A 27,581-nucleotide genomic window follows, 5' to 3' on the forward strand; every position below is an offset into this window, starting at 1 on the left:
TAGCCTTATCTCAAATTTCCAACCCAACCTCAAATTTTTCGTTCTTCATTATGTCATCGTGTATAATTTTGAATATTTCAATTAATTGATAAACTAGCATTATTATGTTACGGTCTTTCTAGATACAGTGATTAAAATAGAGGCGTTTATTAGTATTAGTAATGGAGAATCATGATACTTCTGCAAAAGCTGTGAGTAAATATTTTTATTATTTAGGTAGACTAAGGCTGCATTTAAATATTTGCTGGTATTAGAATCATTCTTTCCTAATTGTTTATCTTCAACTATACCAACTCATTATTTGGAGATATATGAATTCCTTTTTATTGAATGATGAGCTAATTGTTTTGCTTAAAGTATAGATAGTGTTGATAGGCTAAATGGTGCTAACATTTAGGTTATAGCAGAATTACACAAATAAATTTTAGGCCTATATACATATAGGTCTATATTTTGAAGGTAGATTCAAAGGTTGTTTTATCATAACCATTGATTTGTAAGTAATTATTATAGTTTAATAACTAAAGGTCCAATTCCTAAGCAAAGAATCTACAATAGGTACCTAGTCTACTGCGATTAGTGCGATTCTAGCCGCTCAGTTGCTAGCAGCTGTAGCATTCAGTAACTGAGCGACTACAACCGTCACTTATAATATACCTGTGATTAAGTTACTAGAATCCTGCACGATTCCTGGTACATCACTTCCAGATCCTGGTACATTCCACATCCTCCACCTCTTCTCCAGCAAAAAGCATACCTTTATCTACCTCGGTCTTCCCACCATCGCTCGTCCTCAACTGTTGCCATCTGTATTTTTTCTTCTCCATTTCGTTGACCACTGTGTCTTTCATAGTCGTCGCGGTAACTAACCCTCTTGGTCTCGTGACTTCAATCCTCATCTCTTCCATTTTCTTTAGCAGCCGATCCTCTCCCATTCTCTTTACAAGTCCAAACGAGCGTAGTCTCATACTTTCTATCTTTCCTCTTATGCTTTCCATGTTCAGAGCTCTTCTTATCTCCTCATTCTCCTGAGACAGCTCAAAAAGTGCATACTATTTTATAATATTAATGATTATTTTACAGGAACAAAATATTGATTGTAATGGCAAGAAGGAAGAAGAGGCGGAAGAAGAAGACGACGGTGATGATGATGATGAAGACTCACTGTCGGAGGAAGTGGAGCCGAAACTCAAGTACACCCGGATGACGCATGATCTCGCCAATATATTATTCAAGGATGCTGCTAGCTGTGTTGCTCTCCATCCTAAAGTGAGATATTTATCCTTTTTCTCTCCTTTCTGAAAATATGACACTCTTAGGGTCACAGCATAGAGGAGTGGCGAAGATAGCTTCAAACTTGAGAGTGTTGAAAATTATGCACTTAATTAAAATGGGTCGAAACATAGGAGAACGGTATGTTCTGAACATTTTAACAATTTTTAATTCACAAATTGTGGAATTTTAATTGTCAATTTTTTAGGTTTTATACATTCAACATATACATTTTACATTTTTTTAGGGTTATACATAAACCTATTTTATATGTTAGGATTGTTGCTTTAAATGCAACAATCTCAAGCTTGAAGATACCTTCGCCGCTCAAATATCTAATGACCCTTAGGTAGAATTCAATTAATTTGGTTTTCAAAATTGATGGCGCAGTCCCAACGTGTATGATTCTGAAAATGAGGGTCTAATGTTCCATCCCACCCGTAGTCAATTTATATACCGCATATATTTTTGCGGACGAATAATTCTGTAAACAGCTTTAAACATCAAAACCAATTTCACAGGAGCATATTGCCTAAAGCGTCAATTGATTAAAGCAACAATATTTATTATGAATTTAGCTTGGCTAGATATATCAATTTCGAGTTGAGTAGTGAACGCCGAGCAGGACAGACGTCTATCTTGTTTGCTCCGCTTATCTGATTTTTCGAGTCGAAGTTACTTTGTGCCGGTTTACTTGATCAGTCTTGAATTCAGTTAATAATTTAGTAAATCTGAACTTTTCGCGTATTCAGTTAAAGTTATACGAGTTTCTATATAAATCGTGTTGACTAACGTGTGTATTGTGAATATATTGTGAGTATGCTGAATCTGTAGTGGTATGCAGACGGACATAAAAAGCTACTGTTGACCCACAGCTTCATCAAAGAGGATCCGGTCAACAAGTTCGCCCGAGGTCGAAGGACATTCTCATAAAAAGAAATCATCCAATTCAGCAATGGGGATCGATGAAGAGACCATGAAAAAATTATTAAAGGAGTTAGAAAGTCGCCTATCATCGAATATAGATGGTAAACTGAAAAAACTTTGAAAGACTTTGAAAGCTCAGTGGCATCGATAAAAACATTAGTGGATGAAGTATTGAACGAAAATAAAAATCTGAAGCAACAAATTTCTCAGCTTTCGGACACAAACAAAGTGCTTTTGAAACGGGTTATTGGCTTGGAAGATAGAAGTAGACGGAACAATTTGATTTTTAAAGGACTAAAATTCAATGTGAATACATTCAATGCAGTAAACGTGGTGAAAAATTTCTGTATCCAGTTTTTGGGAGCGAGACCGGATGTGTGGATTAACCGGGCCCATCCTCTAGGTCCAGCGAGGGATGGAGGCCCACTCATCGCAAACTTTCCCGACAACGCCGATTTGACACATATCCTAAATAATGCGAAAAAGCTCAAGGGAACAGGGTTTTTTGTTCACAAGGATTTTTCCTCAGAGACCAGAAAAGCCAGGGCAAAACTGTTCGTAATGAAAAAGGAAATCATGAGGGTACGACACAAGAAAAAGTATTTATAAACCATGACCGTCTTACTATCCGCAACGTCTCATTTGAAATTGATAGAGAAGGAACGTTGAAATCAGGGAACCAGGACGGGGAGGAAAAACTACGTGATGTTCTTGGAGAGGACGCAGAGGCGGTCGTCAATGCGCTGAAGGGAGCCGATCAACGTCGTAGTGAAGCTGGGAGTGATCAAGGACACTGAGCCAATGCCGTCAGTCAGAAAATAAAGTCGAAAAGTGAGATCGATTTTTTAGTTTATAATGTATGTGGGCTGCGTGGTAAGTTTCTTTTCGATTTTTTCAATTTCTTAAGAGATTATGATTGTTTTATTTTATTAGAAACATTTGTAGAGAATGGAGATCATGTTTTCTTTGAAAAGTATCTTGAAGGATATGATTATGTTTGGGATTTTGCGATAAGGGATCCAAGGTATGGAAGGCCAAAGAAGGGCCAATTAATAGCAGTTAGAAATGGGTTAAAACATAAAATAGAAAATTTAATTGGTAGGAATGTAGTTATATTATCTGATAAAAATGTGATAATTGTACCAGTTTATCTGAGTGGTGGGTCAGACGAGGAATGGGAATGGGATTACTGTGCGTTGTATGAGTTTATGTCGACACTAGATAATACAGATAACATTATTCTTGCGGGAGATATGAATGGGCGAGTAGGAGAATCTCAGAATGTACCGTTAGAGTTAACGTTAAATCTCTCAAATATAATATCTCATGATCGTAACTAAGGATAAAACTGTTAATAGGAAGGGGAAAAAGTTAATGAATTTCTGTGAAGAGTTTAATTTGGCTATTTTAAATGGTAGATCTATAGGTGATGAGGCGGGGGAGCTCACATTCGTAGGAAGTAGAGGGGCATCAGTTATTGATATATGCTGTGTAAGTTTGGAATGCTTGAATTTAGTAAAAAAACTGAATGTTATACCTGTAAGTTTCTCTGACCACTTGCCAATATGCGTTTGTCTATTGAGTGATTATCGTAACGATAACGAAAATAATTTGATGCCACTTGCTCCGAAGTTATCGGTGAGTTGTCTAAATAATACTGGCTTTACGGAAAAGCTGGCTGCTAATTGTAGGAATGTCAATAATCTCCCTGACAGCATCAACGAGGCCGGTAGTATATTGAGGCAACTCATTTACAACACAGCTAATTTCAAAAATGTCCCTAAATCAATGAGGAATAGATTTAAAAAGAACGACTGGTACGATAGAGAATGTGAGAATATGAGAGCACGCATGTTCTCATTTCTTAGATTATTCCAGAAAACTAATTCCGTTGACGTTAGAGATGACTATGTGCGAATAACAAAAGAATATAAGGCTTTATGTAAAACTAAAAAGGAATATTACTGGAACGATTTAAAAAATAAACTTGCTACTGTTAAAGATTCTAAAATGTTTTGGGAGATAGTACGCAAACTGAAAGGAATTCAGTAAAAAAAATCCTAATATTAGTGCAGATGAGTGGATATATAGTTTTAAACGGTTATACACACCTGAAAGATCAAGTGGACCAATAATGTATGCTGAACCACTTATCAATAGTGATGCGCTTGATAGGATAATTAGTTATGATGAGATAGATATATCCCTGAAAAGGCTTAAAAACGGAAAAGCGCCAGGAGAGGATAGGATCCCTCCTGAATTTTACAAAAAAGCACCATTAGAATTCAAGGCGTTATTGTATGTATTTTTCAACAGAACTTATGATGAGTGTACGTCCCCTGAGTCTTTTAATAAATCAATAATATTTCCCTTACATAAAAAAGGCGACACCAAGAATCCTAATAACCATATCGTTCACAAATTCCGTTTATAAAGTATTTGTAGGAATACTATTAAAAAGATTGGAGGATTGGGTTAGAATGAGAAAAATTATCTCCGAGAATCAGGCGGGTTTTAGAGTAGGGTATTCTGCCGTAGATAACATTTTTGTCCTGCATAGCTTAATAAACTATTTCACTACTGTACAGCGTAAAAAAATATACTGTTTTTTCATTGACTTCCAAGCTGCTTATGACTTTACAGACAGAGAAGCACTGTTCTATAGACTTCTTGAGATAGGAATCTCCAGTAAATTCGTAGGAATGATTAGAGCTTTATATAGAAACGCGTCCTCCTCTGTATGGTGTGAAAACGGGTTAACAAGGAGTATTAGATTTGAGAGCGGATTGAAACAGGGCTGCCTACTCTCTCCAATTTTGTTCTCGATTTTCACGCATGATATTTGTGAATGTGTAGGTGGAGGATTGAGGGTGGGGAACTCTAAAATTAATTCCCTTCTTTATGCAGATGATTTAGCGATATTTTCTGATAATATTAGGGAGTTACAAAGTATGATAAATAGGCTGCAACAGTACTGTTTTCGATGGAACTTAGTATTAAACAAAGATAAATCTAAGATTATGGTTTTTAGGAAAGGAGGTAGATTAAGTCGAAATGAAAAATGGTACTATGGTGAGGATCCCATTCAAATTGTAAATGAGTATAAATATCTAGAGGTTACGTTCACTCCCACTTTGTCCCTCAGCAAACATTTTTCAAGTAAGCTAACATCAGCAAGATACGGTATTAATAGTTTATGGCGGAAGTTTATAGGCAGCGAAGATGTACCGTTATCCACTAAATGGCAAGTTTTTGAGACAGTGAGTAGAACAACTATCACGTATGCTGGTCAGGTGTGGGGGTGTCAACGTAGGGAGGATGTAGAATGTTTCAATAGATTTTTCATGAAACGAATGTTCGGGTTACCGCAGAATACGTCCAACTATATTCTATATTTAGAAAGCGGGAGGGATATTATGTGGCTACAGACCCTAAAAATGCATTTCAAATACATATTAAAAGCACTTGCATTACCTGACCATAGATTCCCTAAAATATTAACAGGCTTAGTGGTACAGAGTAATAGTGGCTGGTGTAGTGAATGGAAACAATTATTTAATCAATTTAATGAGGGATGGGTGGACCCTATAACTCAGCCAGATCGGTGGGGGATGACGTGCGACAATATAATTGATAAAATTCGCCGTAATGTACTGGGAACTTGGTGGGAGAAAGCTTCAAATTCTCAGTTTCATCAAATATATTATACGTTAAGAACCAATAACGCAGTTATGAAAGATTATTTAAACGACTCAAATAAAAGAAGGATGATTAACATAATTTTCAGAGCGAGAGGGTCATTATTGCCCTTGAATTTTAGAGTAGATAGGGGGGAAAACAGCTATATTTGTTCACTATGTAATAGTCAAGAAATTGAAGACATTTATCATTTTATAGGAAAATGTAAGGTGCTATCAGAGTACCGAGTAAAATGATTTGGAAGCTCGGTGATAACGGATGAAATGGTTCAAGAGTATTTAAATGGTAAAAACTGGAAAAGTCTATCGGGATATGTGAATGTAACATTGAGCTATAGAAAGCTCCTTGTGGATGAATTTAATTTCTAAGAATAGCTGTACTATAATAATACTTGTGGATAATAGAAAATAAATATCTCATTGTAAATATTGTTCCCAAACCGAAAACTGTACATATAGCTCTGGACATGTATGATTGAGTTCATCGGTTTATTATTGAAGATGATTATTTATTGTTCAAATGAGTTCAAATTATCATTGTATCACTTCATTTCATGAAGAATTATTTGTATGTTCGATTAATAAGTAAGAATAATTTACTTTGTATCAATGTGTAGTTCATCTCTAGGCCTATAATAATGATTCAGGTTTCTCAAATGAACTGAAAATGATAAGATTCCAAGCATAGACGGACTACTGTGCTATGAGTGACTGATATTTAGTGCTAACTTCCCAGTTGCCTTATAAAGTTTATTGAGTGCTATCGCATGACATTGTGTAGCCCGTTCACTCTGTAGCCTACTGTGAGAACTTTGACAAAAACTAGAAGATAAGGATGAGATATAGATTAAATAACTATCAACTCCGGCTGACGGCTTCGGCTATGCCTAAGAATTTTCGGATTATTATGAACTATGGTATTGATTGTTGACGAATGATATTGTATTTTAATTTTATCTTATTTTGTATTGTTTTTTGAAGTGAAAAATAAATTCTTTATCTATCTATCTATCAATTTCATGTCAACTTTTGTGATAAGCGGTAGATGAAGTTGCTAAATTAACCAGATATCGTCTAAGACTGTTCGGTACACTTTTTTATTATTTAAATTGGATAATATTTTTCAATATAATTGTTAAGATCATTATAGGAGTGAGAAGAAGTGGCAACTGAAATTTTCAAGTGGTCTAATAAGCGAGTTATGGGTTGTTGAAGTGCTAACTACGTTTCCCTCCCAGATCATAAACGGTATCGAATTTTCCATTGGAGTTTTTTAATACATTCAGTACATCATTAAATTTGTTCTAATATGCGTTTTTTCGCGATTTATGCCAAAATAAACAAGTTATCGAATTTACAAAAACTATGTTACTTTTTATTTATGAACGATATGGGGAATAAAATGTTTTAGTTTGGAAAGATACATTTTTTGAATTTTTAAGAGATGTTCTGTTAATATAGTCGAAACCGTTTATGATCTGGAAAGAAAACGGAATCTGGAAAATTAGCACTTTAACAACCCATAACTCGCTTATTAGACCACTTAAAAATTTCAGTTGCCACTTTTTCTCACTCTTACAATGATTTTAACAATTATATTGAAAAAGATTATCCAATTTGAATAAAAAAAGTGTGCCAAACAGCCTTAAATCTGTTAATTTATCAACTCATAGCTATCTCTTTATAGTCACCCATTAAAGGTGATTAACTCTTCCTCCTATTAACCTCCAATTAAGGTGATTAACCTCTTCTACTCTGTGAAACTCAAATTGCGATTTTCCACTAAACTATAATATGTTTCTCATTCGGCAGAGACTCCAAGAATGTTAGTTATTATTCCAAACACAGGTTCAATAAATTAGTATGAATAATTTCTGATATTTTTTTGGTCTAATCGAACTGTGTTGGAAACCATCACAATTTATGTAGACTACCTTTTGTATCTTGAGTAAGTATGACGTATACCATTCAAACTGCCAACATAAAAATAATTTTCCATATTTTCTGATATGCACATGCATTTAGAACGTTGTGAGATATTAATTGTGTTCCTTTTAATTTCAGTTCATCTGCGTTGGAACACGTTGGGGCTCAGTGTACCTGCTGGATCACCAGGGTAACAAATCACAATCAGGCGTCACGCTTCGTTCTCATTCAGTTTCTGTCAATCAAATTAGTATGGATGCCAAAGGCGAACATGTAGCTACTTGTTCGGATGATGGTAAGGTGAGTGTTCCATTAAAATATTCAGCTCATGGTAAGCATAATTCTCAGTCTAATTATTAGTCTCTGTATTAATAGCGTGTAGCGTCTGTATTAATAAACATATCCTGAATTCATTATTGATTTGTGCGTCAATAATGGGATGGATTTCAATTTCAAATTTTATTTATTCCAATTCACAATCAATTGAAGGAGTATCACATTTATAGTATGCCTCTTTCTGCCAGTATAGATTGTATTCAGTATTATGTAGCCTATGAACTTCTACTTCACACACAACAAATGAGATAGGCCTAATGCACAACGATCATTTATTCATAATTTTTGGAAATCCTGTGATGTAGATAGATCTACTACTCTCATTTTTCAGTTCTAACTCAATTTGTTATTACTGCTTTTTATAGGCATTGTTTCAGCTTGTAGACTCTCAATGCTGTTTCTCAACAATTTATATTTTCAGAAAACATATTATTCTGTGGTGTTGATAATAATGCAAGGAAACTATTTACAGCAGATAGAATAGAGATTATTCATTAATTCACTATAACATAGAAGATTGAATTTAATTGCTAATGTTACGTTAGAACAAATATTTTAATTGTTTACCTTACATAGAAAATCGGAGGGTCAAGTTGAAAAAATAAATTACTGAATTTCTAATCACATAATAAACTAATGCTCCAAAAATTTCAACTTGAGGTTGAAAGATAGTAACTATCTAAAAATCAACTATTTAATGTAAGATACATAGTTTACTGTAGGAAGGATACATGTCCAACTGAAAGCATTGTAATGACGACGTTTTAAATATATCGTTTACTACAGGTTTAGATTCAGGTTTGAATAAGTTTTTTGTCTCTCCTGTAAAATTATGAAAACTGGACTTGATCCCTTCTGCAATTAGCGATTCAGTTGATCTTTTTATCTCATAAATCTATTGGAACCATTTTACAATCGATTCATTTAGAAAGTTATGAATCTGTTCTGATGAATGAATAAAGTATCGAATCTCGTAACAAATCTAGAGAACTATTGGATAGTTTCAGTTGATAAACGCTGTTTAGCAGCTTCAAGGAGGTTGTTCTATGCAGCTCAAACAATATTAAAATGTAATGTACTATCAATTTTACTAACCTGTTCAAATAGCTTCATCATTAATTGTTTTTTATGGTATTTTGCAGGTATTTGTTTATGGACTTGATAATGTTGAGGATAGTTTCAACATGGAAGTGCCTCGATTGGTGCGTTGCGTGGCTATCGACCCGCTCTACTACCAACCACGTTCAGGATCTCGTTTTGTTACTGGTCAGAAATTATTACTCTTCTATTCATCATTCTCTATGTTAGAGAGACTAACACATTATTCTGAATGATAACACTAATTTAATCACGAATTTAATTGAAAAATTACATACGAGGTGTAGCTATAAAATAACAGGACTGATAATGTAAAACATTTCCTTTTTTATTTGATACATAATTACTCATTATCACCTTCAATATACATCCTTTCTATATCCATACAACGTTCCATTGTTGGAAACAGTCATCTTCTGTGAACTCTTTCAGGACTCTTGCCCCTTTCTCTTGAACAGCTTCTAAAGATTCAAATCTTGTACCTTTCAATGCAGATTTTACCTTGAAAAAAAAGATAAAAGTCACATGATGTTAGGTCTGGTGATAAAGGCGGATGTTCCTACACTGGGATGCTGTACTTGGTCAGGAACCGCTTAACAGATAACGTGGAATGAGCTGGCGCATTGTCTTGGTGCAAATTCCATGATTTGTCCTTCCACGTTTCAGGTCGTTTTTACTTATTCTTTCACGTCGAGTTCGCCTACAGATTCAGCAACTGCACGAAATAATCGACGACCAAATTAGCAACTTTTTCGACATCATTGACATCCGTATTTGATGATGAAGGACGACCTGAGCGCGAATCATCTTCAACATCTTTTCGATCATCTTGGAAACCATTCAAAAACACGAGTCCGCGATAAACATTCACTGCCATACACTTATTTTAGTAAATTGTAAGTTTTAGTAGCTGGGTTTCCAAGTTTGAAGTGAAATTTAATAACAATTCCTTGCTCTTTTTTTACACTAACCATTTTTCCGGCAAAACAAAATAACAACACTAACATAAATGAAGTGTATGACTCAAAGAAGTTGTTTACAGAAACGAGACTAATTGCATTCTGAAGAGGAAGTCTCAAACTAAACAACTGTTGGTTGGCGCATGCGCACTCGTTTCACTGCACGTCAGTCCCGTTATTTAATAGTTACACCTCGTACATTATTCTTTATTCTGCATGAAAAGCAACATTCATTAGAAATTAGTTGTACTGCATGTAATGTAGAGGACACATGGAAACAGGCTCTTCGTGATCAGCTCAGCACCTTGTCAGAGACTGACAATCTATTTTCAAATTAAATTGCCGATATTTGTTGAAAAAGGTCTAATGTAAAGATCAAGCACATTGATCTGTATGTTATTTTAATGATTCCTCTATTGGTTAATTGTATTACATTTCTCGGATATGACTGATAAGCTATTTTCAAATTCAATTGTCAATATTTGTTGAGGAAGATCTAACGTATTTGTATGTTATTTTAATGTTTCCTCTATTGATAAATTGTATTACATTTATCGAATTGGGATTTATTATATTCAATTTCTAATTGCCGTGTATTTTGACAAAAATCGAATTGATTGATTAGTGAAATATGCCATATTTTATTTTCTTTGGATCAATATGGCTTGAAAATTACTAGAATTGCTAGTACTTATTGAACATTATCATTATCGTCAACAACAGAAAAAATATTTGCTGAAATGTTTGACCTTAATTCGTATTTTGAAAAGTTTGTAATTCATTCTTTGAAGTATCTAAATTACACCCTCACTTTGTTCAGATATTTATGATGTTTTGATTTACAAAACTTTGTATCAGTTCATATCTGGATAGATCACATAATTTTCCACTTCACGTGAAAATTTATAAATGTTCTTATTCTGTTGGTTGCAGGAGATGAAAGGCTGGTTCTTCACGAGAAAGCATTCTTCTCGCGGTTCAAATCAACAATCCTGAGTGAAGCGAAGAGCGAGGGTGGTGTTCAAAACATTCGCTGGAGTCCAAATGGCTTTCTCATTGCCTGGACCACCAATCTCGGCGTTAGAATCTACGACTTGAATGCTCGATGTTCGCTTGGATTGATCAAATGGACAAGAACGTCAAAGTAAAGCATTCCTTACTCAATTATGCTTTTAAAGCTATAAAGATTGAATCTATCGCAAAAATGTTTTTTGGCAAAGAATAACAAATTATTTACAAAACAAATAACAAATCAAATCAAGAATAACAATCAATATTTGTTCTCAAATAACAAATCAATGTTTGTAGACATCCGAATTTTTTAATCAAAGCGAAAGAAAAATCAAGAGAGAAATATCATCTCATGTAAGAGTATCATCCTCTTAAAAAGTTTTAGAATGCTGTCTCTGAATCTAATGGATTAAGAGAAGGAAACATTGATTATGAAAATCGGAACTGGCCAAGTTGTGTGTCCCTCTTCAAGATCCCTAATCTTCTCCCACTTATTTGAATGTAATATACCATGATTATAGTCCCCGATTTACATGCAAGAGTTGTAGAACAAAGCTGAAACTCCTTTGCAACTTGGCAAAAGTATCCAATCTCCTAGCAGTACTTCAGAGGCAAAAAATGCACAATTCTAAGATTATCGAGATCCACAAATTACTTCTCAATTAATTAAATAATAAAATCAATTTATTGCCACAGACAAACACTTTGCAATTTGTATCGGCCACGTCAACTATATTAGAGATCATACAACAATAGCAATTACCTAAAAATCTAGATAGACTCCATGTTAACATTGAAATATTCATCCACACTATAAAAACAATTCTTAATTCTTAGTTTAAATTCCCTGACCGTCAAACCTCGAACATTTGGTGGTAAATGGTTATTAATCTTTATTCAAAAGGCCTTAAAATTCATATGGCTGGATTTGTAAGAGCAGTACTCATTCCTCAGATTCGATTTATTCCTTGTGTTATAAGAATGAATAAATCACTGGGAAATTACAAATTATAATGATACAAAAATAATTCAACCGCAAATAGGTCAGCGGAGAAAAAATAAGCATAAAAAATCGAAAATACAAAAACCTAACCTAAAAAAATGTTTGAAGCCTTTCGCTGTGATGCACAACAATGTATGATGACATGTGTGTACACACATGTTCAACACATTTGTCCTATCTTTAGTGGCCACCCTAAGATTCATCAACTGAGGAAAATACAGTAGCAAAAGTTCAAAGTTGCATCATTTTTATAATACGTTTGTTACATAGTTCAATACAGAGAAGGCTTGTTTTGCCGTTATAAACGTTAGTACCTATTAATAATAATTATTGTTGAGATTAGATTTTACAAATTTGTCTTTTGTTGATAGTGCCTCATTTGAAATCGTTGGAAGTGAAATCGTATTATGGATGAACATACAGAGAAGATTTTCTTTAGTAGTTAACCGTTAGTCCATATTGATAATAAGGGTCAGACCTCATTAAGCGTTTTTCCGGGCGACAACCCAATCAGTCAATCAAAGAGCTACATGCCCTGCTGACTAAAAACATCGTCTGAAAACGCTTGAGAAAACGCTGAATATGGTCTAGCCCAAATTGTTGAGAATAGTTTTCACTAATTCATCTTTAGTTGTTTTGGTAGTGCCGTATTAGAAATAGTTATAGGTGAAATTATTTTTGAAGTGTTGTGTGTGGGTTGCAGTGTGCACATTCCAGACGGAGTTTGTGATCTGTGGAGTGGCGCCGCTGGGCGACCAGCTGGTGGTGCTGGGCTGGTGCCAGGATGGGGGTGACGGGGAGGGGGGAGAGCCGCAGCGACCGCAGTTGCACGTGATCGAGCCGCGTGCAGCCGACACCTTTCTCGACGCATCCACCGACAGTCTCACGCTGCGCGGGTACCAGCACTATTCTGCCAACGACTACCATCTAGGTATGCACTTAGGTCAATTCCTAAAGTAGGCTTATATTTGTCTGCCAACGACTACCATCTAGGTATGCACTTAGGTCAATTCCTAAAGTAGGCTTATATTTGTCTGCCAACGACTACCATCTAGGTATGCACTTAGGTCAATTCCTAAAGTAGGCTTATATTTGTCTGCCAACGACTACCATCTAGGTATGCACTTAGGTCAATTCCTAAAGTAGGCTTATATTTGTCTGCCAACGACTACCATCTAGGTATGCACTTAGGTCAATTCCTAAAGTAGGCTTATATTTGTCTGCCAACGACTACCATCTAGGTATGCACTTAGGTCAATTCCTAAAGTAGGCTTATATTTGTCTGCCAACGACTACCATCTAGGTATGCACTTAGGTCAATTCCTAAAGTAGGCTTATATTTGTCTGCCAACGACTACCATCTAGAGTAATGCGTAGGGTGGCAACTAACGACAGGAGAAGTATGTTGAATATGTGTGCACAGACATGCTCGTCATTCATGTTGTGTCATCAGCGAGAGGCTTCGAAAAAATAGCTGTTTGACAGCAGCTTCTAACATGGAATAAACAACTAATAACAATAAATAAATCACTGGGAAATTACAAATTATAATTATACAAAAATAATTCAACCGCAAATAGATCAGCGGAGAAAAAATAAGCATAAAAAATCGAAAATACAAAAACCTAACCTAAAAAAATGTTTGAAGCCTTTCGCTGTGATGCACAACAATTTATGATGACATGTGTGTACACACATGTTCAACACATTTGTCCTATCGTTAGTGGCCACACTAAGACTCATCAACTGAGCAAAATAAATGTAGCAAAAGTTCAAAGTTGCATCATTTTTATAATACGTTTGTATCATAGTTTAATACAGAGAAGGTTTGTTTGCCGTTATAAACGTTAGTACCTATTAATGATAATTATTGTTGAGATTAGATTTTACAAATTTGTCTTTTGTTGATAGTGCCTCATTTGAAATCTTTGGAAGTGAAATCGTATTATGGATGAACATACAGAGAAGATTTTCTTTTGCCGTTAACCGTTAGTCCATATTGATAATAAGGGCAGACCTCATTAAGCGTTTTTCCGGGCGACAACCCAATCAGTCAATCGAAGAGCTACATGCCCTGCTGACTAAAAACATCGTCTGAAAACGCTTGAGAAAACGCTGAATATGGTCTAGCCCAAATTGTTGAGAATAGTTTTCACTAATTCATCTTTAGTTGTTTTGGTAGTGCCGTATTAGAAATAGTTATAGGTGAAATTATTTTTGAAGTGTTGTGTGTGGGTTGCAGTGTGTACATTCCAGACGGAGTTTGTGATCTGCGGCGTGGCGCCGCTGGGCGACCAGCTAGTGGTGCTGGGCTGGTGCCAGGATGGGGGTGACGGGGAGGGGGGAGAGCCGCAGCGACCGCAGTTGCACGTGATCGAGCCGCGTGCAGCCGACACCTTTCTCGACGCATCCACCGACAGTCTCACGTTGCGCGGGTACCAGCACTATTCTGCCAACGACTACCATCTAGGTATGCATTTAGGTACGATTCCTAAAGTAGCGCTTACATTTGTCTGCCAACGACTACTATCTAGGTATTCACTAGATGTGTAAATGTCTAATTTCCAAGTGAAGATTCCAGCCGCGCTGTATTAACGGCTGTTTTGTTGCTGTAATTATTGTAGGCTATAGCAGGACTTCCTATATACCGGACCTGCGCCTACAAAAAAATGGCCGCCGTATGTGGTGGCCGGCATTGATATTTTAAACGGGAACTAGACGAACTGAGATTTTGACAAACTGAGATGCTCTCTAACAGCTGACTAGTGATTTTTTTTCAGTAGGAATTCCTATAAGATCACCACATACTGCAGCCATTGGCTCAGGTTCGGTAGTCGACATGAATATAAACTACAATAATATACAGCAATAGAGTACAGCCGTTATTACAGCGCGCCTAGAGTCGTCGCTTAGGAATTGGACCTTACTCTCTGAATAAGTGAATACCTATTTGGTAGTGATTGGCAGAAAAAAATTAAGCCCTACTTAAGGGATTGGACATTTACACACTTGATAAGTAGTGAATAAATAAATAATGTAATCATATATTTATTCAAATCTTTCATCTAACCATCTCTCAGTCAACACGGGTCTATCAATTCCTGAAGGCCTTACAGGGCCGGTTTCCGAGCTCGGGATTTAGCAAAGTTGTAGACTTTAAACAGCTGGAGTCAGAAAATTGGCTTTCCGAAACGGGGCGTAGTCGCAGTTTTTATAACAATCTTTATTTTCTCATTTCTATAATTGGAAACGTTTTACCTTGACGAAATTAAACATTTCTAAATAATTCAAAATAGCTTAAACTTTACACTATTTTCTCTTTATTCTATTTTGTGTTCAGTATTCTAGTTTTCGAAATTATTCAAACGTGACTATGACAATGACTACGACTACGCCCCATTTCGGAAGGCCAATTTTCTGACTCCAGCTGTTTAAAGTCTAGAACTTAGCCAAATCCCGAGCTCGGAAACCGGCCCTTAGACTTTCAGAATTTCAAACCAACTGTACTTATTAAGATAATAGAAACATCATTCTTGTCTTTGCAATTTTTCATCCTCCCACCAAAACCACCCATGTTTCCCTCAATAACCCATTTTTTCAATTTATTTGAATTAAAAAAACACTCATGTTTATTTTTAAAAAACACTATTAGAGTAAATTCCCACAGTCTGATGATGACCAACAACAGGTCGAAACGATCGTCACTACCAATGTAAGTGCATTTTCACTCCATAAGTGTTTTTTTAAAATAGAAGTTTAATTTTATAGTGAAAAAGTATGGATATGCAACAAAGTAATCAATTTATTTGCTATTTTGCCAAATTTGATGAAGTTTGAAATCATGAGCGGTAGTTTGAAATGCAGATAAATTTAATGTCTCCTTGGTTTTTGTTTATTTTAGAGTGCCTTGTTGAAGAGAACCAGTTTGTGGTTGTCAGCCCGAAAGACATCATCCTAGCTAGTCCTTACAATGCTGATGACAGAGTCGACTGGCTGTTGGAACATTGGTGGGTGCTCATTGCTCATTGTTACATTACTCTATAAACACATCTCGAATTGAAACAATTTAAACTTGAATTCTCTCCCATTGTAAATGTTAAACTGAAGGAAGTCTATCATCCAGTATTTTTCAGTTTCTTGACTTACTAATCCTATTAACGTATTGACACATATATTGTAAGGGAGGAGAAGTAATCATGTTCCTTAAATACGGTATAAAGTATTTTTGAAGAAGATACGCACAACCCTTGTCATTTAGAAATCATCCTAGATGTAGTTATCCCTTTCTCACCATATTATAGACAAATACTTATTTACAAAACTTTGAAAATCGGGTAGCAAGATTAAGAAATCACTATCGATGATTTCTGATGAATAAGTGTTACAATATATGAAAATATGTGTGTGTAGGCTACATTATTCACTGTCTATTTCAAAATGCAATTACTAGTTAGTTAACAGGATCAACTATTTGATTTCTTGGTCTCAATATTTTCTTGTTTCTCCAAAGTTTAGACTTTTTTAATTGTTTGTGATTGATTTGATTAATTTTTGAATATTTTTTTAATTTGAAATGTGTGTTTTTGATTGTAAATTGGAGTAGCTAAAAAATGTGAAATTATTATATAAACTATAAAACTAAACTATTATTGTAGTTACATTTTAACTGTCTTATAAATTAGAATTGGAACTGTTTTGGGCTTTAGCCTGTGGTACTTTCCTTGTTGTTGTTGTTTCTTAGCACTACAGCCCTGGGTGGGCCTTGGCTTCCTCCGTCACTCGCCTCCACTCGTTCCGGTCATTCGCCATCCTTCTCCATCCACGAATCCCCATTCTATTCAGATCTCCTTCGACATCCTGCAGCCACCTTCTCCTGGGTCTAAGTATGGGTAGTACTTTCCTAGAAGTTGTTTAATTCTGAATGATTGAATAAATAAATTTGATATTTTAAATTTGTTGTTCGCAGTAAATTTGAAGCAGCAATGGAAGCTGTTACAAGCAACAGTGGAAGCTTGATGCGACATACCATTCTGAGTGTTGGCCGTTCCTATCTGGACCATCTACTCTCGCTCAACAAATATCATCAAGCAGCTAAACTATGTGTTAAGATATTAGGTAATCACTCATTGAAATCGAGTTTCACGTAGAAAATTATGAATATTTTCCGCCATCTCTTTTGTGTAATTCATTATAAGATCAAGAAACTAGGATATACTTGGTTTTTCCATATTTTTCTTAGGGCTTTTCTTATATTTCTATAAGGCTACTTGTTAGTTTTATTATAATTATTATAGAATCACTAGTATCATTTTACGAACGGTTTCGGGTATTGTATACTTATAAATATATATATCAGACTGATCTCTATTGGAAAATTTTCAACTTGGTAAGAATGTGGTGTTCTGTTGAGTGAAAACACTGAACAAGCTAGAATGAAAAAGTCTCACTAGATTCAATTCTATAAAACTTCAATCCAACAATAGATCTGCAGAATTATCTTGAAATGTTCAATCCAAATAGGTTTGGAAATCTAAAGTGAGGTTCAGGTTATAAAGCCAGCATCTGATTAACATTGATTTGCTATCCTTGTCTGTCATTAGAAAGAGCATATCTATCCTTTTTCAACTCCGCCCCAAGAAAATCAAGCAAATGTTATTAGACTACCGGTATGTCGAAATATAATGAACTACCAAAATGTTTTACTCCATTCACTTGGTTTCATAACTTATGTATTTTTCATAACTTTTGTATTTGTTAAATTTCAGGGTTTCTTGAGTGTTGTCAAGGAATGGTCTCCAAAGTTATACAATGTGCCTGCTGTGATCAATGCTGTGATGGAGATATTTTTAGTTGGCGAAACTTCACATCGTGCTATATTTTTGGAAGCTTTAGCGATACTTTATTCACATGATGGACAATATTCTAAATCGCTGGCTATGTACTTGAAGTGAGTATTGTTTTCTTATTCTCTCATGTTAGAATACTTTGTCTTTTGATAAAGAAACGTTATTTAGTGGCATGAAAAATATTTGTATAGTTGAAGTCATGACCCTTGATGTCTCTTCAATCTATTCAAAGTTAATGCGAACGATTCAATACGTATTATTTTCTCAAAACACTGAAATAGATCTTATAATACTTGATATTTTAAAGAATCGGATCTCACCCAAATATCATGTCAGGTTTTTTTATAGCATTGATCGAATGGGAAGACAGAGAACAAGCTGTCCGTAAGGTTTATGAGTTCATTTCAATTTATTCAAAAATAAATACATTACATGATGAAGTATAAACATAATTACAATTTGCAAGTGTAAATAAAAAAGTAAAGTAATATCAATATGAGTACAAATGAATAACTCCTTGTTTGTACGATTAATCCGTGTGCAATGAGGAGTCGCTTTTGAACAGAAAAAAAGAACTTACTTTACTTTAGTTGGCTCTACAGTCCTGGGTGGACCTTGGCCTCCTCAACACAATGCCTCCAATCGTCTCTTCTCTGGGATCTTTGCCGCCAGTTGTTGGATACGCCCAGCACACGCAGATGACATCATTTATCCATCTCGTTCTCGTCTTCCTCTCTTTCTCGTCCCCATCATTCGTCCATCCAGCAGTCTAAGTTGTGTCCTTTCATATTCATTCTCACCAATAGAAGAAAAGAAGAATTACATTAAAAATGGTTATACCGGTATATCATTTTCAATTACGGTATACTATTATTCAAAATAACATTTTATTATTCTCACCAAATGTTAAATATTAAAAAACAATACCCAATTATGTGGCGAGTTATTTCTTGGCGTCAAACTCCTGTGATCCAGTTTGGTCATCAACCATGACAAGATAAATATTTGCTTTGTGAAATGGATTCAATTGTTGTATTCAGTTAATATTATGCCAATGGGCATTAAGAAATATCGATATCGCTATTGCTTAATTTATGCAAACAATATTTGGCTTCTTCATCTATTTATTTGGTTTCAGATTGAAAAATATTGGAGTTTTTGATCTTATTCATCAGTATTCGCTTTACGATGTTATACATGACAAAATAGAAGGCCTGATGGAGTTGGATTCTTCACGAGCAGTTACGATGTTACTCGAAAAAGAACGAGTATCTCCCGATGTTGTAGTAGCTCGTTTGCAGAACAATAAAATGTTCCTGTTTCTTGTAAGTATTGCCAATTAATAATTGAATTATCTAGAGAGTAACAGTTAGGATAAAAATTGATTATATCCAAAATTTTATGGTATACCATATACAGTAGGGTGCTTCTCAGTGATAGTTTTGGTATAAATGTTATAAATAATAGAAATGCCATAATGAAGCGAATTGATTGTAATTTATAAAGAGGATACTGTTCCCGTGTTCCACTATATCATTTGGCTTCCTTTTGAGTAATTTGTGACCATTAAACTGTAAAAACAATAATAAACAATGAGATAAAAACACAATATTAAAAAATATCTTATATGATAATGGTAAACAATAATCTTACAGTAAACACAACTCGTCCATCCTTTACTTAGCCATTGAATTCGTTTTGTTGGTCAATCAAGTTGAGCCTTTGCGGTCTCCCCATTCATATAGGAGTTTTCGTTATTTCAAATCGCCTCTCTTTGGAACCAAGCTGCGAGTAGACTGGAGTGAACACAACCCGATTTGTTGAAAAAATTCAGCTATGTGGAATCCGGGGGGAAAGTTTTGGGCTCAGTCTGTTATTCTTTCCGGATCATTGTATATTATTTGTGGTTCTATAAATGAATTAGAATGTAATAAAATGTAAATACCGATATAATATTATAAAGGAAGGAATAGGAATTAACATGTACGGGATAAGAAATACATGTTTGACACATCATCACTACTGAACTAACTACTAAACTGATTAAGCTAACATGAAATTTTGCATAAAGATCTTTAATTAATCGAGGATGGTTATAGGTCTGTTTCCATATTTATTAATCAATTGATTACCTATTTTAATAATTGAAACAAATGTATTCAATTTGTGACTCTTCCGGAGCGCGGGTCACAACAGCTCGTTATACATTTGCATATAATTGTATTTGCATATACATTGCATGTATTATATAAATGGAAATATCTCAACTAAATATATTCACTTTTACTTTAAAAGGCTACTACTACTATTGAAATGAAATATTAAACGGTACTGGATGATTATTTATCTCATAAATAAAGGATAATTTATTCTATCTCAAACAAAATATAACATATAAAAATTGAAACAATATATCAAGTAACCTTTTATTTTATCACAACACGACTAGTTTCAACTCTTTATGAGCCATTTTCAAGTTTTTGAAAGTACTTCAAGTAGCCCTTGAAATAAAAGTGAGTATATAACTTGTTTGTTGTGCAGTATTTGGATGCACTGGAGGAGAAGCGCGACATGAAGGTGCAGTCGCGGAAGTACCACAGTATTCTGGTGAGGCTGTACGCGGACTTTGCCCGCGAGAAGCTGTTACCTCTGCTCAGGCGCAGTGACCACTACCCCATCCAGGAGGCGCTCAACATTTGCAAGCAGCGCCGCTACAACCCCGAAATGGTCTACCTACTAGGTCTGTACCTTGTTTATGTATCTCATGATTGTATATCAGTAATGTTGACCTCTACAAAATTTTGACGTGTCGTATGCTGCAGGAGTTCTGCTCCTTTGCTCGAACAAAAAGAAAGAAATATAATATTTGCAAATGGTATTGGCCATGATGATAATACACTAAGAGCCGGTTTCCGAGCTCGGGATTCAGGTAAGTTCTAGAATTTTAACAGCTGGAGTCAGAAATTCCGAAACGGGGCGTACTCGTAGTAAATAGTTGCAGCAAAATAAATCTTTATTTTCTCATTTCTATAATTGGAAAAGTTTTTCCTTGACAAAATGAAACATTCCTAAAAAAATCAAAATAGCTGAAACTTTACATTATTTTCTCTTCATTTGATTTTGTTTTCAATTTTCTAGTTTTTCGAAATTTAATTTAATCGTTACTTTGACTATGACTACGACTACGCCCCGTTTCGGAAAGCCAATTTTCTGACTCCAGCTGTTTAAAGTCTAGAACTTGGCCAAATCCCAAGCTTGGAAACCGGCCCTTATTTATCAATCTTATCGTTGTTAAGTGTACTCAGTTAATTTATTCGAACGGATGAGTGATACAATCTATTGAAAATTCTTTAATAGCAATTTTTAAAAATAGCAATTCTTTGTAGATTACAAATTATATGCAATTTGTATTATCAATAATGATATATAAAACTTCATGTCTCTGGAAACAAGAACTAAAAAAATTAATTATATTTTCAACTTTACACAGCTTTCAGTTTAGTTTAGGGTGACTCCATTGAATTTTTACTTCATTGAGATTACTTGGAAAATTATTGAATCATGACAATTTTTAAGTCTAAGAGTTTGAAGTTGCTATATCAATATTGACTGATAACTTACGAACAACTTTCCATACTTTTGTTTCTTGATAATATAAATAAATGCCGATATCTCACATTTGTTATATGAACAATCGGTTTGTGAGCCAACTCATAACCGTAGTTACAAACCTTCCAATAATATTTTTTGATAATCTACCCTTATGATTCAGGGATTAAAAATTCTGTCAACCTAAAGTTAGTAAACATTCATTAGTTAAATTATCGGCAGAGCTTTAAATCCTCTCCTCTATTCCCGAAAATTCATTTAAAAATATTTATGTGGGAAGATTATAAAAAATCGTGTTGGTTTGTTTATTTAAAATTTGTATTGTATTTCATCACAGGTCGTATTGGAAATACCAAAGAAGCTCTCGATTTGATAATAAAGGAACTGAAGGATATCGAGCAAGCGATCAACTTCTGTAAAGAGCATGATGATGAGGACTTATGGGAAGATCTTATCAATCATTCATTAAAGGTTCCTGGTGAGTCACACCATTATCGATACTCATTCTTCATACATCGATATATGTGTACTTGTATACATATCTTTGTATATATTCTAGTTAAGTGCAGTAGCTTATATTTATTTTCTGTAAAGCTTTATTTTGTATTTGGCAAATAAAAATAAATTCAAATTCAAAACAATATATCCAATAGTAACTGTAAATACGTGTAGTTGTAGTCTAAGGCTCCATTAGATCTCGTATATGAGGCATATGAGAATTGCATCATTGATAACTAAATAACATTTATTGACTTATCAAATAGAACTATCTTTAACGCATTGCGCATAGTTGAGCTTTCTCCTGTGGAGCTTCCTTAGATAACCCAAGCCTTTCACTTCATTTAGCATCAGAACCAGCTTGTATTCTTCAGGAAGTGATATCTAATTTTACGACTTCCACATGAAGAAGCAGATGGAGCTGAGGGCGTTCCTAAAAATCATTGAGATCGGATGATGTCTGAGAAAAATCACTGATGGAGCAAAGCATAAGGCTAGGCGCACACCAGTTAGTCAAGACAAGACATGATCAGACACGTTTAGTCACAATACTTCACATAGTTGCTTATGACGCAAATCACACTGATTAGTCATTGCAATTAGACATGTCTTCATAAGCAACTATGTGAAGTATTGTGACTAAACGTGTCTGATCATGTCTTGTCTTGTCTTGACTAACCGGTGTACGCCCAGCCTAAGAGTTTTATACATGTATTACGCTATTCTTTCCAATGAATTTCTGCTCTGTTGAACATACAGAGATTATCATTGACTCTGATGGGAGTGCACATTCATTGACGTGTGAACAAAGTGTACTCATGAAACAAAAAGTATTGAAGGAAACTTTTCGAATCTGAATTTTCAAAAGTGAGTCTCGAGTTGGCAGTGAAATTGAATAGTTCCACTTTGTTACAAAGGAACTTTGAATTTATCGTTCACTCAGTATTAAATTTTTGTTTTGTAAGCTTTATCAAATCCCTCATATTACAATTATTATTTCTTATTAGCTCAACAATTTGTTTTGCAGAGTACATAACATTCCTTCTGCAAAGGATCGGTACATATGTTGATCCAAGAATATTGATACAGAGGATACAGGACGGCTTTCAAATTCCCGGTTTGAAAAATTCGCTAGTAAAAATAATTACCGATTACAATTTGCAGGTAAGATTTCCATTTTAATACTATAATAAATATTTATAAATTTTTAAAATTGTATAAATTAATCGCTAGTTTTATCCTTAATTAGTAAATATTTTATGCAGCTGAAAATGTCAGTTTTATTTGCGTCTTTGTTCTAAATTGAGTGAAATTTCAAAATGTATCATTCGTATTTTCCTGAGTCTTAAATTTATGATAATAATAATCTTTTCTCAAACACAAAAAAGTGTTCTTTTGTAGTTTGTTTGTGGTGTCTCTGCAGCTCTGCAGGTAGTGCATTTACAGATCTAGAACCAATTCTATAAACATTTCTAAAAATATATAAAAAGTAAATAAGAAACGATCGTATTCCTTGTAATTGTTTTCAATCGTGTGTCTTTGCAATTGTCTTAAGAATTTTATATTATGGCTTTGCTTCACCAAAAGGGCTGAGTTCTTAGTGAAATCTTTGTCCCTGTAGAAAGTAAATTCGTTTGGTTTTTTTATGGGTGAGGTACCGCCTGAATATATCGATGAAGCCATCAATGGGCCTTACAACTGTTATACTTCAGCCGGGGCGACAGTTCTACATGCCCATCCGATAACACGGGAGTGATCTGGTTTAAAACTTTTGGTGGTAACTAGGCTTGAACCCGGGATCTCTAGGCTGCTACGCAAGTTCTTTATCCATTGTTTGATTCGGTATCAAATCTTTTGAAAGCTTATGCTTGTTTTAATTTTTTCTTATTTTATATAAGGAAGTGATAGCGCTCTAGTCTTGAATATTCATGTTTCTATATTAAAGATTAGTACCGATAATGTCGTGCTGAAACTTCAAAATATCTAATAAAAACAATATGGGAACTTGAAGTACCCTTTATTATTTTAAATATTATATTTTAACTTAATACCTAAGTTATGGTCAAAACTAGTCGTTGTAATATTTTAAATAATAAAGGGTACTACAAGTTTCCATGTTTTAATTTGTAAAAGTAGCCCATTCAAGTGAAGTGTTTATTTTCAAAATATCTCTATAGATGAAAATTAAATGTTTCTCGAAAATCCATAGTGAATTACGGATACATACTTCTTAAACCTTATGTCTTTAGTGATTGGATTTTTTCTCTTACAGGTATCCGTCCAAGAAGGATGCAAGAAAATTGTGGTATCTGATTATTTTAATCTCCATAACAGATTGGTTTCAATGCAGCAACGAGGGACCTGTGTTGACGGTATTGTATGCTTTTATATCTTCAAATTATTTCTATAATTAAATGATGGGCTATATATCATTTTCAATTCTTATAGCGATTATTTGTAAATATTAATGAACTTTCAAATGTCAAATCCACTCATTATTATACAAAAGCCAACCTGTTATATAAATTACTTGTACTATCTTGAAATAGTTTTACATCGAGAAAGTCAATTTCAGATTTCAAATAAAACAATGGTAGTTTTGAATAAGACTTTTAAAATTTGTTTCCGTTCTTAATATTTATAAATACAGTATGAGGAACAAATAATAATTTCTATTGTACAGAAATTATTTCTATTGTATAATATAATTCTCAATTTTATGGCGATCATCAGCTGTAATAGATATCAATGAACTTTCTTATCAGACTATTAACTAAATGTGGCTCAAATAATTTTATTCACATTATTGAACGACACATTGCGAGTTCTTTGTTTTGAAACATGAAGCCAAGATACTGTTTATATGTTCGACAATAACTATCGTACGCTTCGACTAATGAACTTCCGATTTTGAAAACATATTCCTATTGTTGTTTGTAATTGACTCACCCCTTTGCCCTTTTCGTGGCAAAACATGATATCAAAAAAATTATCTGTTAATATCATCAATATTGGGAACATAATAATGTAATGTATTTTGTGATTAAAATAATTTTTAGTTAGCATAATTATAGTTTTAGTTTCGCCATGAAGTAGTACTATAGAGTATAAATGTACCTTCTCCATCTGTACCAATGGCAAAAGTAGTACCAACGGCATAGTTGTATTATATTTACTAAAATTTATTACAATCAAGTAGAATTTCTATTATATTTCTTTGTAGTTTAACACATTTCCATATTTTAGTAAATGTTGCGAATAGCTGATAGAAGGCAGTAATTATGAATTATGAGTTTTAAATTTTGACCAAAGCCAGCAATAACTTGCCATTCTTACAGTACCGTAGTTCGCAATAAATTGAGCTCTGCAGTTTGGGAGACTACTTGATACATGTACGTTCCACATTATACATACTTTTCTCATACATAAGAAATACAACTAGTAATAAAAAAATATGCTTGTAAATAAATGTACATTATACTAGTAATAGAAAGCAGTTACAGTTCTAATGCTCAAAAATTACTATTTTCCAGATGAAAAGTATTGTGGTGCTTGTCATCGAAAAATAATAATGAAAGGTAAGTTGAACATCTAAAATAAGACTATAACTACTAATAATGTAACTGTTATCTAGAGATATCCGAAAGTATGTTTTAAGCGTTCATATTAGCAGTTTTTCCAGAAGAGACCATTAGTTTCAAAGTTAAATTAAAATATAGTACTCAAGTACTATCCAGGCTTTAATGATGAAATCAGAAAATGTTTTGTTCCTTTCTTACATTTTATATTTTGTAAAAAATTTCCAGCATAATGTTGTTTTTCACTTAATGATATTGTTATGAATCTAGATTATGAAATTAAGTTTGAAATGTTATAATTAGGTGATAAGAAAACAAAGATATTGTCAAATTACACTATGATATTTATTAAAAACTTTAAAACAGTACCATGGTTTCACATTTACCAACGCATCATCAGCGTTGGTAAACGTGAAACCATGGTACTGTTTTAAAGTTTTTAAAAAAATATTATAGTGAAATTTGACAATATCTTTGTTTTCTTATTATGGAGAGATTTCACAACATTACCATCAATTCTACTAATTTTATTATAATTAGGTGTTAGCAAAAGATAACATACTACTTGTTTACCTCACTTGTCCAATTTAAGGTAAATTCATTTCTATTTCTCTTGCAATATAAAATTCTGATATTTCCTGAATATGTCTTGAATGAAAATTCTCTCTATCTCCATAACCACTCATATCTGTTTATGTAATATACTAATCCCTAACTGCATTTCAAATTCTAAAATATTTATGCTCGTTTTTGTTGTAGATCTGAGCCAAGCTGATGATATTCTAATGTTTTATTGCAATCACTCATTTCATAAACAATGTCTACCTGCACTTGGTGTGGTAAGTGTTATTTATTTTGTTTTACAATAGGCCTAATTGAATTCTCATCTTGGAAAACTTGAAAAGTCAAGTTTCAAGATCACATACAATACCAAGTTCTATCTTTTTTTTAAATGATAATGGCATTATATAGCCGAAACATGTCGTGATTGAAAAATTTTAAAAGGGTACTTAGATTTCTAAATTTTATTTATAATACCAAGTTTTTATAGCATTCTTACTTCCAAAATAAAAATTTCATCCAGAAGATTGGTATTGTTGATTTTTTATGACTTATATCTTCAACGATAATTCCTTTATGGAACCTAGACTCTTTCATCATGCCTTATTAAATATATCATCTTTAACTGATTTTAAGCCGGTACATATACACTTTGATTTCTACCGAATGATTTCGGATTTTCTGTAATTTTCACTAATTTGAATCGGTTTCAAATGGGATTTAATTTTCTTGTTCAAGTTGACAAGGGCAAAAAGTATTTATTCTGTTCAAAAATGTTTATTCTTAATTTTGTTGGATAAATACGTGCAATTTTTATTTAAGTAGCATTATAGTACCTTTTTTTAAAAAGTTTTTAATATAAAATAATAGATTGAAAACACAAAAATTAAAACTACTAGTTTCTATGTTTCACATCATCTTTAGGTTTTAAAAATAAATTTCAAATAAACGTTTTACTAGATTTTCAACAAATAATAACCAAAATAACGTGCAATTTCATTTTCCGCAGGTGAGTTGTACCATATGCAGATCGCAGAGGTCTGATATTAGTCATCCAGCCATGACCTTCGATTAGAGTAGTAAAATTATATCTTGAAACATTATTAATTATTATATATAATTGTACAAAGTATAGTAATTTATTTTACTCTGATGTGAATACGCTATAGTGATAATAACGCCATCATAGATTACATTTACATGTTGATTTTTTTATTTGATGATATACTATTTTATAAAACTTATTCTATTCGTTAATA

The 27,581-nt window shown here is 33.8% G+C and overlaps 1 protein-coding gene across 1 annotated transcript; it reads left to right on the plus strand.

The window, feature by feature from the left end:
• Window positions 1–27,581, plus strand: LOC111060190 (vacuolar protein sorting-associated protein 41 homolog). Its single transcript, XM_039419886.1, has 18 exons — window positions 1–191; window positions 1,084–1,269; window positions 7,962–8,123; window positions 9,302–9,425; window positions 11,150–11,360; window positions 12,602–12,632; window positions 12,915–13,161; window positions 16,132–16,237; window positions 17,197–17,373; window positions 17,890–18,177; window positions 19,215–19,401; window positions 20,618–20,816; window positions 22,023–22,163; window positions 23,211–23,347; window positions 24,456–24,555; window positions 25,717–25,761; window positions 26,521–26,600; window positions 27,332–27,581. Exons 1-18 carry the CDS (start codon window positions 162–164, stop codon window positions 27,395–27,397), a joined length of 2,517 nt encoding a protein of 838 aa, XP_039275820.1. The 5' UTR covers window positions 1–161; the 3' UTR covers window positions 27,398–27,581.

Source organism: Nilaparvata lugens, chromosome 1 (genome assembly GCF_014356525.2).
Source record: "Nilaparvata lugens isolate BPH chromosome 1, ASM1435652v1, whole genome shotgun sequence".
Lineage (NCBI taxonomy): Eukaryota > Metazoa > Arthropoda > Insecta > Hemiptera > Delphacidae > Nilaparvata > Nilaparvata lugens.